This window comes from Dunckerocampus dactyliophorus, chromosome 13 (assembly GCF_027744805.1).
Source record: "Dunckerocampus dactyliophorus isolate RoL2022-P2 chromosome 13, RoL_Ddac_1.1, whole genome shotgun sequence".
Classification (NCBI taxonomy): Eukaryota; Metazoa; Chordata; class Actinopteri; order Syngnathiformes; family Syngnathidae; genus Dunckerocampus; species Dunckerocampus dactyliophorus.
Window position 1 is genome coordinate 19,915,558 of NC_072831.1, and position 13,475 is coordinate 19,929,032.

The following is a 13,475-nucleotide window of genomic DNA, read 5'->3' on the forward strand; positions in this document are numbered from 1 at the left end:
AATAGCAAAATGTCCATGTGGCTCGTTCCTCCCTCACCGCTGCGTCATCACCGTCTTTGTCAACGAGTCTTCAATCAAGGTGGAAGTGAGGTTAAATGTGTATTTATCCCTTTCAGTCATCATTTATATGCACTTATGTGCCTTTCAAATTGTTTTCTGCTTGTAAAACTATCATTGTTGGGTGTCTGGAACCAATGTTTTGGATTTACATCGTTTCCTTTGGGAAAAATAGTTTCCGTTGATGGATGTTTCAGTTTTAGACGGACCCTTTGGAATGGATTAATCACAAAAACCGCGGTCCCACTGTATTTCTTCCTTCCTCTACAAACTGCGACTCTGATCTTGCCAATGTCCTGAAATGTTGTTGATATAAGTGTGTGACCTCATCACCGTGTACACTACGCATTTTGACTGCTGACTGTTGATATATCCAAAATGTTGCACACAAACACAAAAACAAATATTGGGGGACAAACTGAGGCAAATAACAACAAAAACTTTAGTGGTGGTCAAAGCGGAATCAGGACAGTAATCAGCACATCAAAACAAGGCAAAAAGATGAAAAGAGGTACAAAAAAATAGAGGGAGGAAAAAAAAAAAAAAAAAAATCATCTCATGCCCATATGAACTGAAAAAAGTCCCACAGTGGAAAAAAAAAAAGACACGGACCAAGCCTGTTTCATGTGGGCAGGCTGTCACTTACCTTCTGTGGGAGTTTCTGTTGCTATTGACATGGCCGCGTCCAGTGCAGCCAGGCGTAGGACACTTAAGAACGTTCTCATACATAGCCACAACTTCATCGCGACAGGAGACAGGAGTGAGAGACACGGAAGGTTAGGAGCCCCTCGCAACCACGCGTGAGTTCTATTAGTGTGTGAGCTTGGCATTATAAACATCATTAAGAAATGAGCCTGCGTGAACCCAAATGACCTCTTCTTCATTTTAATGAACGCTAGTTTGAAAGGGCAGGCAAGGTTTCCCACCATATTGCTTCCACTTATCCGAGCCTTTCAAATTAATATTCATGCAATAGGCACGGTCATGAATAAAAAGGAGCCATTTAGGTTCAGCAGGACACAGAAATGGAAGCGGGAATTGGGGCCATGCGGAAAGCAGACTCAACCAACAGCACACAATCATGCAAAACACACATCTTGAAATCAATAGAACACGCAGACACTCCTTGATAGAGTGCGCTTTGTTATCATGGGCATGTTGTTAGCGTCAACAGCGTAGTCTTCAATACCATTTACCATTAAAACAGTCCATAACTGTCTCACATCCCTGTGGCAACCAGCCAATTAGATTAATGATCTATGGATGTCTGAGAGGAGCTGTCGAGCACTGCAGGCTGGGGCGCAGGGAAGGGTCGTCTCGACACCGTGGCATGCAGGGCCAAACCCCATCGGCATCAGCTTCATCATTATCACCCCCTTAAACTTTCACCTCTCATCATTCTCTTTCCTTTACATACTAATTGGTGTTCGGCGCAGGTAATTGGAAAAAGCCTGCCACCTCAACCTGCCACAAGCCAATACATTATGCATATCCTAGTTTAGTCCTGCCCTCTGCAAAGAGACAGGAAATTGAAGCAACACACAATAGTCTCTAGGAAGAACATTGCACAAAAATGGCAAAGAGAAGAAAGCCAGGGATGCACACTTTGTACAAACAAATGCATTTTGTGTTGTGAATTGCATGAGAAAACACAAGCATTCTTACATTTTACAGAGCAAGGGAAAGCTACAATGAGCAAACAGCGACGGGAATTAATGAATTTGAGATATAATTTAATTGTCATTTTTCACATTTCCCAAGGAGCTGTCTGGCTGCACTGTGTGATTTCCCAATTAAATGAAACCCCTGCATTAATAAAACATAATCTATCCAGCACAGCTACTGTGTTAACAGTGAGAGAGCATAACCTGCAGCTGAACCTGCCCTGCCGACGATCACGTGCATGACATGCTGTCATCTTTACCTTTAAACTAGTCAAAACAAGAACTCTGTTGGGATGAGACTGTTGGGCATATACTGTATTAAGTACGTTTACATGCAGTCAGATAACCCCATCATAACCGGAATATTAGCAATAACCCGGCTGCGCGCAGGCCTTGTAAACACCAATAAGCCTTTTGGAAAAACCGGAATATGCTCATATTCCGTTTTTAAAAACCCGAATATTACCCCTGGGTTACTCCTTTTCTAACCCGAAAATAGTGTCACGTATACGCCTATCGGGATATCCCAATCGAAAGGAACATTAATTTGTGTTCTGCGCATGTTCTATTCGAAAGGAATCTTGTGTCTTTGCCAGGAAATACTTGGAAACAAACACCCGCAAAACCTCACACTTTTAGAGCAAGGGGGAAACAAGCCACCTCGTTAGTGTGGTGAAAGACAGGAACATCATTATGTCGTTTATAGACGGTAGAAAGTACAGCAATAGCCAAATCTATCAGAAGGTGAGTGAGAAGTTACGCAAAGCAGGGTTTGTACGGACGCATCTTCAAAAGTGTCCAGAGGGCTCTGATGGATGTAGCATGGATGTGGATGGCACAGCTCCGCCTCCATTTCCCATTTCTTATTCCGAATGTTTCAGAAACCGGAATATTGACCTTAACCTGAATATTGACTGCATGTAAACGTAGTGATTGACAGGACTTCAGTGATTGGTTGACGAGTCAACAACTCCCAATTCTTGCATGCACACTCATTGGCCAAAGGGGGTTAGATACGTTTTTAAAAATATTGGAATTTGTACAGATACCCTGAATTTGCATATACATACAGTACATGGGCAACAGTAATTTAATGGAAAATGAGATAATTGCAAGTTATTCTATAACTGGAAATGTTTGTTGTTCATTAAAATAACACGATTTAAGTACAAAAAGCATATATTGTTTGTTAAAACTTCCCTCTCATTAATCCCAGTGGAAATCTCTCATGAATAATATTTTCAGAATTAATAATGATTGAATCATAGTCACAGAATTAAGGCACCTTTTGAAGCACACATGCAACGGGTGCTGTTTCAAACGTACCGTTTAAGTCGTATCAGTCAAAAAATGCATCATGGAAAGATTAAATATATATAAGTCACACTAGACTATAAGTTGCATTTATTTAGAAGTGTCGTTTACAAAATTCATTGCAGTAACGACACCTAGTGAACAGCGTAGAATTCTACATATCGTCACATCTTCTACATTCCCTGTGTTTGTATTTGAGTTCATTTAGCCATTTCTATTCTTGAATTTGAATTTAAATTTTGGCAAAACATGCTAAAATGTGCTTACATATCCACTTTTGGTGAATTATAGGCATGATCACTTTTTGGAACAAATTCTCATTAGATGTTTTATTTAGTACTAAAAAAAAAAAACTTACCGACCAACACAAACAAGGAAATACCTTCAGCAACAATCAACCTGCCCATTCCGAACACTAATGGTGTCTCTTGATCGCAGTGAATGTCAAGTGCTCTAAATTGTGTGTTTTGTGAGGACCTCTGTGTGAGTTAAAGGTGTGCTCCACAGAAAAAGTGTCATCTGTGACACCGTTGATCTTTACAAGCCTTTCTACAATGGTAACTAATTTCTTTGCCATTATTAAAACTCTTTTATTATTTTCATTGCATTCTGTCATGACAAGTCATATCTTGATTTTCGTGAGGATACTAATAAAATGCATAAACTGTCTTTTATTGAGACGTTTGAACAAGGCGAACTCCCACTATTCATTCAAGGCTAATGTTTACTGCCACTTCACTTGATCTGCAATTGTGAGATATGATACAAGCCTTTCCACTCGGTGGAACCTAAGTGAGCAGGCGATACAAATAAAAGAAAGTGTTTGTGGCATGAGTGGCTGGCGAAGGGCTTGGTGTTATCAAGGTCTGGGCTCAAGAATAGATGGGAAAAGAGAAATAAACAATAGCACCCAGTTAAATGCTTGGTAGTGGACCAAGACCAAGCTCAGATGTGAAATCTGAGAAAAATTCAATGAAAATTGAGTCAAAATTCCAATCCTGTGGGTGGCACTAATGCACATCAAGTGTTCACAATAGATTTGAATGCCACAGTAGATCAAACAAGTTCGCCCAGTGTGGCAGATGAATTCAAATAACAGTGCATGCCGCTGAAATGGTTTGTGTTGTGTGAGTGTGCATGGTGTGTTGCACAAAGACGTGAACTAGTTGAAAACAAGGCAATCAAACAGCGGTGAAAGCTTAATGAATGTAGCAAATGAAAATCATGTTTTCAGCTTGTCTATCTGAGTTCCTACAACAAATCAGTGTGCATGAATACATTCGTTTATGTGTCCTTCATCGTTTTGCTGTGCTGTTTTTCCATAGGGGTGTCGCGTATGAACATTAATTTGGCATAAACAACGCAATCACGCCCCTGTTAAGTTGCTTCCCAGTAGCAAGCAGTTGACATGGGCGGTCCATATTTGCTACTCGATTGTATTCCTCTGCCAGAACACCGGTTTATTTCTAGAAATCTTTGTTTTAAAGAGGTGAAAGTGTGTGTTAATGATGAGAGCATTGTCGGTGTAACTATTACTTTGGGTCACTGTTCAAAATACCCCTGGTACAGACCCCCCCTCCCCGTTACTTACTTACTTATTTTCTTGCAACACAGCAAGCTTTGTAATCTTGGCGAGATAGGAAATGACCAATGTGTAGTTTTCTGTTGTGAGGCAATTCTTTCTGCATTTCCTATTATCCTGAACATTTTTGACTTTCAACATTTGAAAGTCAGTTTTAGTATACATTTTGCTCGTTGTCGTCAGTCAAACTTGAGTGTGTTCAGACTCGGCTCCACTTGACGAGAGAGACAGGTTCAGCAGCCAGCTTTCTCTGCGTTTTTGGGTTATTTCTTGAACTTTTCCCACGTATGATTGGCTATCTGAGTAATAACGTTTTCCAAAATCCCTGAACGATTTCCTCATGGGAGACCACTGACATCACTTGATGTCTAGCTACGAATATGCTTGTTTGAGCCAGTGATGACTGCAACCGGATGTGACATCACGTGCAACCCAGCAATGCAAGTGGACTTTATATCCCTGCTGTGGGATAAATAAACTACAAATACAATACAAATATGCGCTCAATTTTAATTGGTTCTTCTTTTACCCATGTGCCACCCCTTTACAACATTTTATGGAAATCAGTTATGTAGCTGCCGTGTAATCCTGCTAGACAATATGGAATATCGTTAAGAAAGCCAATATAGAGCATCTCTATCCTTTAGTCATACATGCTGTGACACACGAGCAATGATTTCAAAAGGGGTGGGAGTGATCACTGTTGAGAAAGCGTACGAAAGAGTCTCATGCAACAACACTCTCTGCATTGTTGCTATTCACACATCAAGTCCTCATTTCATACCTCATCACCACGGCACACTAAGCAGGCAATCAACGAGAAAACTATGGCCCCATGCAAAAGGTCACTAGAGAAGTGCAGCTGCAGGCCATCGCTGAATCATCAAACACAGCCCAGCAAAGACACAGATGCTCAATCGTGATCACAGGGAGACATGCAGGGCGTCATGGAAGGTGAAGGCCGCAGGTTGAGTAAATAATGTTGGTACTGGTGTGAGAACTAATGGCTTACTTTCTGGTGGCACCCTGTCTTTGTGCGGACAGCCCGACAGGCTCCGATGGTGGGGGTACAAGCCTGTCACGTGACCCGTGCCGTCGCAGCCCGGTGTCGGACAGCGACTCTCCTTCTTGTCTGCTCGGGAAGCATCTGCGGGAAAGGAGAGTTTGCAGAGCTTGGTGAGAAGATGTTTGGTGCCACAGGTATTGGTTTGAATGCACAGTCACACCTCGGGTTTTCCTATAGTTCAGTTTTTGTCAACATTTTGCCTCGGTTTTTGTACACTGTCTCTGTTTTCGTACAGTACTGCACGTGACAAACCAGTCCGTTCCCCGTGTGCTGTATGTCAAAATGAAGTCTCCAAACAAAGCACCCTTCTCATTGCTGACTCACTGTCCTTGCAATTTTTATGAAGTGCGATTACTAAATAAACCACCATGGGGCCACACAAACTTGCAAGGGCCAGCAATGCGATAAAGACACTATTGAGTTCAATCTGACCAGGATGTATGGGAAGTCCGCATCAACAATAAGTTCCATCCAGTCGTCATTTACACAACCTGCAAAGGTTATTGTATTGTTGCATTGTTTGTCTGTAAAACTCATTCTTTATAAACTATATTTTTTGTTGATATCTGAATGGATTCAATTGATTTACATTATTTCCTATGAGAAAAAGAGTGTCTTGGTTTTTGTACGTTTCGGTTTTCATCTGACCTTTTGGAACAAATTAATGACCAAAAACAATGCACCACTGTATACTTCAATCTGTCGACCCTGAATATAAGATGGATTATTATTTTTCAGACTTCAGACTTTTTTTGTCGGGAAAAATAATTACTCTGGGAGTTAAATGTTAATGACAACCAGTTCATTTTTATTCTTTTGACTGCAGAAACAAAAAGTTGCAACGTGACCAGCAACAAGTCTTTCAACTGGCTGTTGAGTCCTAATGAACTTCTAATACGACATATGACACACAGATTTCCAGCCTTCGTTCTTCTATTCCCTGCAATGTCAGATCAAAAATGGAACCGCCACAGCAGCGATATCAAGCTGTGCAAACTGACATCTCTCAGTTGCGAGCATCTACCTTTAAGTCCAGGATTCTTACATCCATTTGGGTTTTACACCACAGTTGGTGCATCACCTCATGCACCAATACCTGATACCTGATCATATATGTCTTTTTCTGCAGAGTGGCAAGGGACTTATCAACTTATACAATAAATATGCAAGCATTTGAGTGACTGTAATGATTATCAGTGCTGGTATTAGAGTAATGTGGGGCTTGGGTGCCGGGTTGTTATCTGATATTACAGACAGACTGATGTGCTGATTAAAGGTTTGAAACTCTGCAGATCCTAAGGCACCAAGTGACAACCCCACAAAATCCCAGAGGACACGAAGTAAGAACAAAGAAGAAAAAAATCAAGTGATGAGCCGAGTTAAGAAGAGGTGACATGCAGCACACCCACTCTTTCCCCAAATAAAATCTATAGATGGTATGTTGAGGGCGCTGCATGTTGCCATGCTGTTTTTTTCCCCCCCATTCGGTCTGACTTCCATACAAAACAGTGTTTTCGTCCTATTCATAGCAGTGTGGCTTCTTAAGAATAGATTATTTTGAGGTTCGGGCTGTTAGCATGAGATAAAATAGTAATAATGACATGCACTCATACACATATATGATGCATGTGTGTTTCCCCGCCTTGTCTGAGTGGGAGCAGCTGAGTGGAAGGCATATTAGAAGGAAGGGATATTGATTGTGGCTGAGGAGGGGCTGCGTTTTGCATAGCAAATGGCCCCATTACCATACCATCTCTGGATAATTAATGTGCAGTCAGTGGGCTTGTTGTTCCTTATCGGTCATTCTGATATTCCTCCATTCTCATCTTAACCTCATGCTTTTTGGTTTTTTTTGCTCAACGACGCTTCTCTCTGACCCAGTCTTTTCCCACCTCGTTCCCCTTCATCATGCTGTGTTTTATAAATCGCGCACAGGAACCCAGCTGAGCGACTGTCTGCTACTATCGTCTATCTGCCATCTAGATTATTATCAGCCCTCCACTCTTTATTCCAACATCATTCAAGCATGCAGTCCACTGACGACTCTGGAAATTAACATTTGTGTGGCATTTACGTTCGGATATATACCTGCTGTGAATTGTGTGGCATTTAAGGCATAATATCCTCCTGCTGTGAATTAGCATGCTCTTATTTGTGGCACGTGTCCGAATACCCTCTGTGTGGGGAGAAATAAGTTAGCCTAATTAGGTCTGAATATGGCTGAAGTGAGTGTTGAGTGTTGCATTCAAACCATCCTGAATAGAACTATTCTGTTCTACAGAGTCAGTGCAGCACAAAGCATGGTTGTTTCTCTTTCTGCAGGATCACTGACCAGCTGAACTTAAAAGTAGGATGCAAGCATAGTAAAGGAATGTATGAATTAATTCTCTGTAAAGACTGCAAGCCTTCCTCCTTCCCTAAATGCTGAAAAGTTGGTTTAAAAATAGGCGGCTTTACCCCAAGCTGCATCCCAGGGATGAAATGTGCGGTCCTAACAGGCCGTGCAGATTGCCATTACTTATGCCTGACAAGCCTACCCTCTGATGTTTCCATGCTGGCCTATTTTAACAACATAAGCTGCTGCTGCTGCTGCTGCTGCTACTGCTGCTACCGAGATTCAAATTTTCAAATTGGCTGCAAAAAAAAAAAAGCTTGTCCTGGGGTTATATTCGAGTTCCCAAAATGCATGCAGGCTTTCTGCTGTCTGTGCTTCAGGACGGACACCAAGAAACGCCAGGGAAAGCTTCCTATTGAGGCAAACGCATCTACGTGATAAGTTATAGCACGAGTTACCGGAAATTCTGGACTATATGGCGCTACATTTTTCACACGCTTTGAAACCTTGTGGATTAAATAATGATGCGGCTAATTTATGGCTAAAAGAACAACAGTTCCCATGATACTTGGAGTGCAAAGTCAAGAAGTAGTGAATTTCTGAAGTGGACGCTAATGGAACGTTTTGAATTTGCAGGACTTTCCCCAAAGAGGAACTGAACAATTTACTAGTTCAGAAATATAATTAGTTAGCAAGGAAAGTAATTGTGTTACTTTATTGAAAAACCTTTAAATATGTAAAGGAATTTGAATTTAGCTTTGTCTTGTAAGAGGTGTTTCATGAGGTTAGGGCTGAGGGCTGAGCTTGTGACTTGTGACAACTCTTGTTGACTAGCTATTTAGCTTGCTGTGTAGTAGCAGTGAACAATGGTGATTGAAGTGACAGATTGTTGGTATACAGGTGTGTGAAAAAGTGTTTGCACCCTTCCTGATTTCTTATTTTTTTGCACGTTTGTCACGCTTAAATGTTTCAGACCATCAAACAAATTTCAATATTAGTCAATGACAGCCAATTGAACACAAAATGCAGTTTTTAAGTGAAACGTTTTATTCATAAGCGAGAAAAAATCCAAACCTACCTACAAACCAGTGTGAAAGGGTGATTGCCAGCCCTTTTAAAACATAACTTAACTGAGATTAATTATTATTATTACTATTATGATTATTACTATCAGTCTGGCAAAGGTTATAAAGCCATTTCTAAAGCTTTGGGACTCCAGCAAACCACAGTGAGAGCCATTATCCACAAATAGCGAAAACATGGAACAATGGAGTGGCCGGCCAACCAAAATTACCCCAAGAGCAGAGCGACAACTCATCCAAGAGGTCACAAAAGACCCCACAACAACATCTAAAGAACTGCAGGCCTCACTTGCCTCAGTAAAGGTCAGTGTTAATGACTCTACCATAAAAAAAGACACTGGGCAAAAACGGCCTGCATGGTTGAGTTCCAAGACGAAAACCAACAAAAACAACATTAAGGCTCGTCTCAATTTTTCCAGAAAACATCTTGATGATCCCCAAGACCTTTGGGAAAATACTCTATGGTCTGACGAGACGAAAATTGAACTTTTTGGAAGGTGTGTCCCATTACATCTGGTGTTTAAGTAACACCGCATTTCAGGAAAAGAACATCATATCAACAGTAAATGATGGTTATACTGTATGTGCCTGTACTTAAGCATGCTTTTTTAAAACAATTCGCTAAATTTTAAATCACAGAGTAGAAATAATTGTCAAAGGAATATAATAAAAAATATAGGGCGGCAATGTGGCCGAGTGGTTAGCATGTTGGCCACACAGTCAGGAGAGTCTTGCACTGAAGCATACATTGTGCAGGTGCAGCTAATGTTGTAACAGGTAAGTGTTTGCAGGACATTTGCTTGCTAAATACAAGCTGTTCCATGGGGTGTTTCTGTGTTTAAAGTTCAGTACTCACCTTTATGATAGAAAAGCTTCTTCATGCCATCAGGGAGTCGTCCTTTACGCTCAACACCGTAGGCGTGCCGTGGGCCATGGTCGTCATGGTTATATCTCACCCCGTCTCTCCTGGCTGCCTCTGCCTCCATTTTATCCCGCATTGCCTTCGCACGCTGGGATTCTAGCGCGATGGCCTTTTCCAACAAGGACAGGTTGCCCTTTGTCATGTCAAACACTTCCTCAGACCTGTCTGATGTCACGGAGGCCGTGTCCTCGTCAAAGTCCCGTTGGTGAAAGCGGTCTCCCTGTGCGCAACTGGAGAAAGCCTTAGATCGTGGGCTCAGCTGCTCCTCCAGCTTCAAGAGATTGTCCATGTCGGAATAGTTCCTGTCGAATGCTCGCCTGTCTTCCTGGCTGTGCTGGAACTCCCCATAGCCGTGATGTTGGGGTTGTTGGTTTGGGTCCCCACACTGGTAATGATTCTGCTGGAATGACCCATTGCGGTCTGCAGACTTTGTTTCACTAAGTTTCCGTGCAAGGTCGAAGCATTGATTCCGTAAGCACTCCAGACTGCTAAGACACACTTCCTCGTCACTGTTCTCCAACTGTCCGTGACCGGTGGTCTTCCCCTGTCCGTTACCACCAATGTGCAGATTTCCGCCATTGTGGGAGCAGTCGTTCTTGTCTCTGTTCTCAGCCATGCCGTCCTCGTAGTCCTGCCCGTCTAGATTGTCCGACAACACAGCACCGTGACCTTGTGCCAAGAGTTTGAGCGAGTCTACGGTCTCCCTAACCACGTCACTATGAACGTCCAAACTGAGATCACCCATTTGCGTTTCATTGCCCTCTTCCTCCTCTTCCTCCTCTTCTTCCTCCTCCTCCTCTTCTTCCTCTTCTTCCTCCTCATCGTCCTCTTCTTCTTCTTCCTCCTCATCCTCCTCCTCTTCCTCTTCCTCCTCCTCTTCAGCACTGTGAGAAGAGTTGCTGTTCATCTCCGACTCCGTCATGGCCCGGTTGGCAGCGTCTTCTGCGATCTTGCCCAGATTGAGCAGCGACTTGGCCACAAGCTCGTCATAGTTCTCATACTCGTCATTGTTGTTGTCGTCCTTCTCCCCGGTTGGACCAGATTTGGCGTCGCCACTTCCAGCGTTGCACTCCACACCCTCACCACTGCTCATCAGGTCCTCCTCTGTTCGTAAAGAAAGAACAAACATCTAATAATTGCACTGACATCATTCTCTTTCACTGGATTTCCAAACTGGACAAGGAAGTCTGCTACCACTTAGAATTTAAATGCGATCCTTGGTTTACGACGTTTTATGCCTTGTGGCGCACTCCCATAAATCACTTACGAACTTTGTTTTGACCTAAGCGGTTTGGTTCGTTAATACAAGCGGTTTGGTTCGCTCAAGAGCTTGGTACGTGTCAACGGCAAAACACACAGCCACACTGACGATGGAAAACGTAGCCCCCGCTGTCCCTCACCAACCTGCAGCCCTTCATCCTGTCACCCATGCGTAAGTCAGACTCCCACGATGGCAATGCGCCAAAGAAATGTAAAGCCACCACCATGGAAATGAAGCCAGACATCGCAAAAACGCTCAGAAGGGCTAGAAACGCTGATCAAACTGGCCGCATGCCCGCTCGCCAGCCGCCAACATCATCAGGGATAAAGATCATAAAAATGTTCTGAAGAGGCTATGATAAGCACTGCATGCCCTTGTCTTATTCTGTGACTAGAGTCATTTCACTTTGGGAAATTAGCATTAATATGATCCTTGATTCATGGATCAACAGTGAAAGTCAAAACACCGCGAGAAGATCTACCACCAAAGATGTGTTCGTTCCCTTTTTTCCCCAAATTTAATCATCAATCAATCATGGATTTGTCTACTGAACATTGGGTTAAATCTATTTTTGGAGCTTCATTTTTTTGTAACATTCTGGGGTTTGCTGCTGAGCTGATTTTTGATCCCAGACAAAATGTTAATGGATTTTTTCTGGTAACATGCCCCATTCTACGACCAGAGGAGTATCTGGTGTAATTGCAACACACATAGCTAACGAGAAGGAAGAGGACGTCTCAATTATGAGATCACTACCCTGCTTATGCTGTTATCACCGTCCATTGAATAGGAGCAGATCCTTTCACATGTTCAAGAATACCATCTTTATCCTTCACTATGGTCACTGCGTTTCAGCAGCTTGGACGGGGCGTGCAGCCAATGTGGATTTCTCCATAAGATACAAGATACAAGATACAAGAGAGTTTTATTGTCATGTGCATAGTAAAACAGCACAAATGTCACAATGTGTAACTTGACTTTTGCTTTAACTTTTGGGCGCCGTCACTAGATGAGTCTGCCTCACTGCCTTGGCCGTCATAATGGAGATTAAACTTTAAACCAGTTAAAGCGGCGTTGTCCTTCCTCTCAGTGTAGCGACGACACAACCACGTGTTACTGTGCCAGTCCACCAATATACTCATCCACCTACGTGTTCATCTGTATTACTCCGCAGCGTGCACGTAACTAGTTCTTTTTCTTTTTGTACAATATTAACACAACCACAAAACAGTGAAACTCAGAACGTAGTAAACCAAGGACCTGCAAGTTACTCACACTGAGCATTTGTCCGCCGGCCCGTTTGCTTGTCCCATCACTGCCATACTGCTGTATTGCAGTAATACAATTTCCCTGACTTTGTGGATTATTTCCAGTCTTGTTTTTTGAGTTGTGATCATTTATTTTGTGCGCTGTTGCGGCTGTCATTAATTACTAGCGAGAGGAGCGACTGCGTTAATGAACAGACATGTCTTTATAATGAAAGCAAACGCTGTCGTGAGTAAGAAGTGTGCTGTGGGTTTGACTTTTGCATTATTTTTATTTTATTTCTATTAAGCAATGTGTCATTTATCATTAAAAATGAGCAGGAAGTGATCACATTACTCATTTTATGGATTGGGCATGTTGCACCCGTGCAGTGGCCCTCTACTCTAACCAAGCCAGATGAGGGGAAGTGCGGTGTGCTTGGGTGCGGATCAGTGCGCTCACACTAGTCAAACGTTTCAGACTTGAGTTGTGAAGTGGACCCAAGCATGGTATTATTGGCCTGGTGCGAGTACGCCCGAACAAACTGACAGCGGGGAAAACAACCTTCTTTGCAAAGGTAACAGTACTAGGAGTAGGAAAAAAAAAATCAACAGATCAAACAGGCACGCTACATCGACATCAACATCATATTACGCACACACACACACACCACTTGAAGAGCAAGACTTCTGCTCCGTGGCTGAGGACTTTAGAGGGAGCAGTCACGAATGACCAGGCACATATTTTGACAGCACAAGTCTTCTAACGGCAGTCTCCTGCACTGGTGGGGTTTAATTTTCGATGGTATGACACACGGCACGGGGAAGCAATTAGAGGAGCAATCACAGTACACAAAAGGAATGTGGAAGTGAAACAGATTAAGGGAGGAAACGGGGACACTATCCTGCCGTGAATTGGCTTTGGATTAGCTGCAGAGATGTACGAGC

At 42.6% G+C, this 13,475-nt stretch overlaps 1 protein-coding gene across 4 annotated transcripts in view; it reads right to left on the minus strand.

The window, feature by feature from the left end:
• myt1lb (myelin transcription factor 1-like, b) overlaps nucleotides 1-13,475 on the minus strand; it is a 146,601-nt gene that overhangs the window by 36,478 nt on the left and 96,648 nt on the right. For all 4 annotated transcript variants that reach the window (XM_054797061.1, XM_054797064.1, XM_054797062.1 and 1 more), the window contains exons 6-8: nucleotides 9,957-11,126; nucleotides 5,630-5,764; nucleotides 704-794 (exon numbers count right to left, since the gene is read on the minus strand). In XM_054797061.1, the coding sequence (XP_054653036.1) occupies nucleotides 704-794; nucleotides 5,630-5,764; nucleotides 9,957-11,126 (1,396 nt within the window). The remainder of the gene's footprint in view (nucleotides 1-703; nucleotides 795-5,629; nucleotides 5,765-9,956; nucleotides 11,127-13,475) is intronic.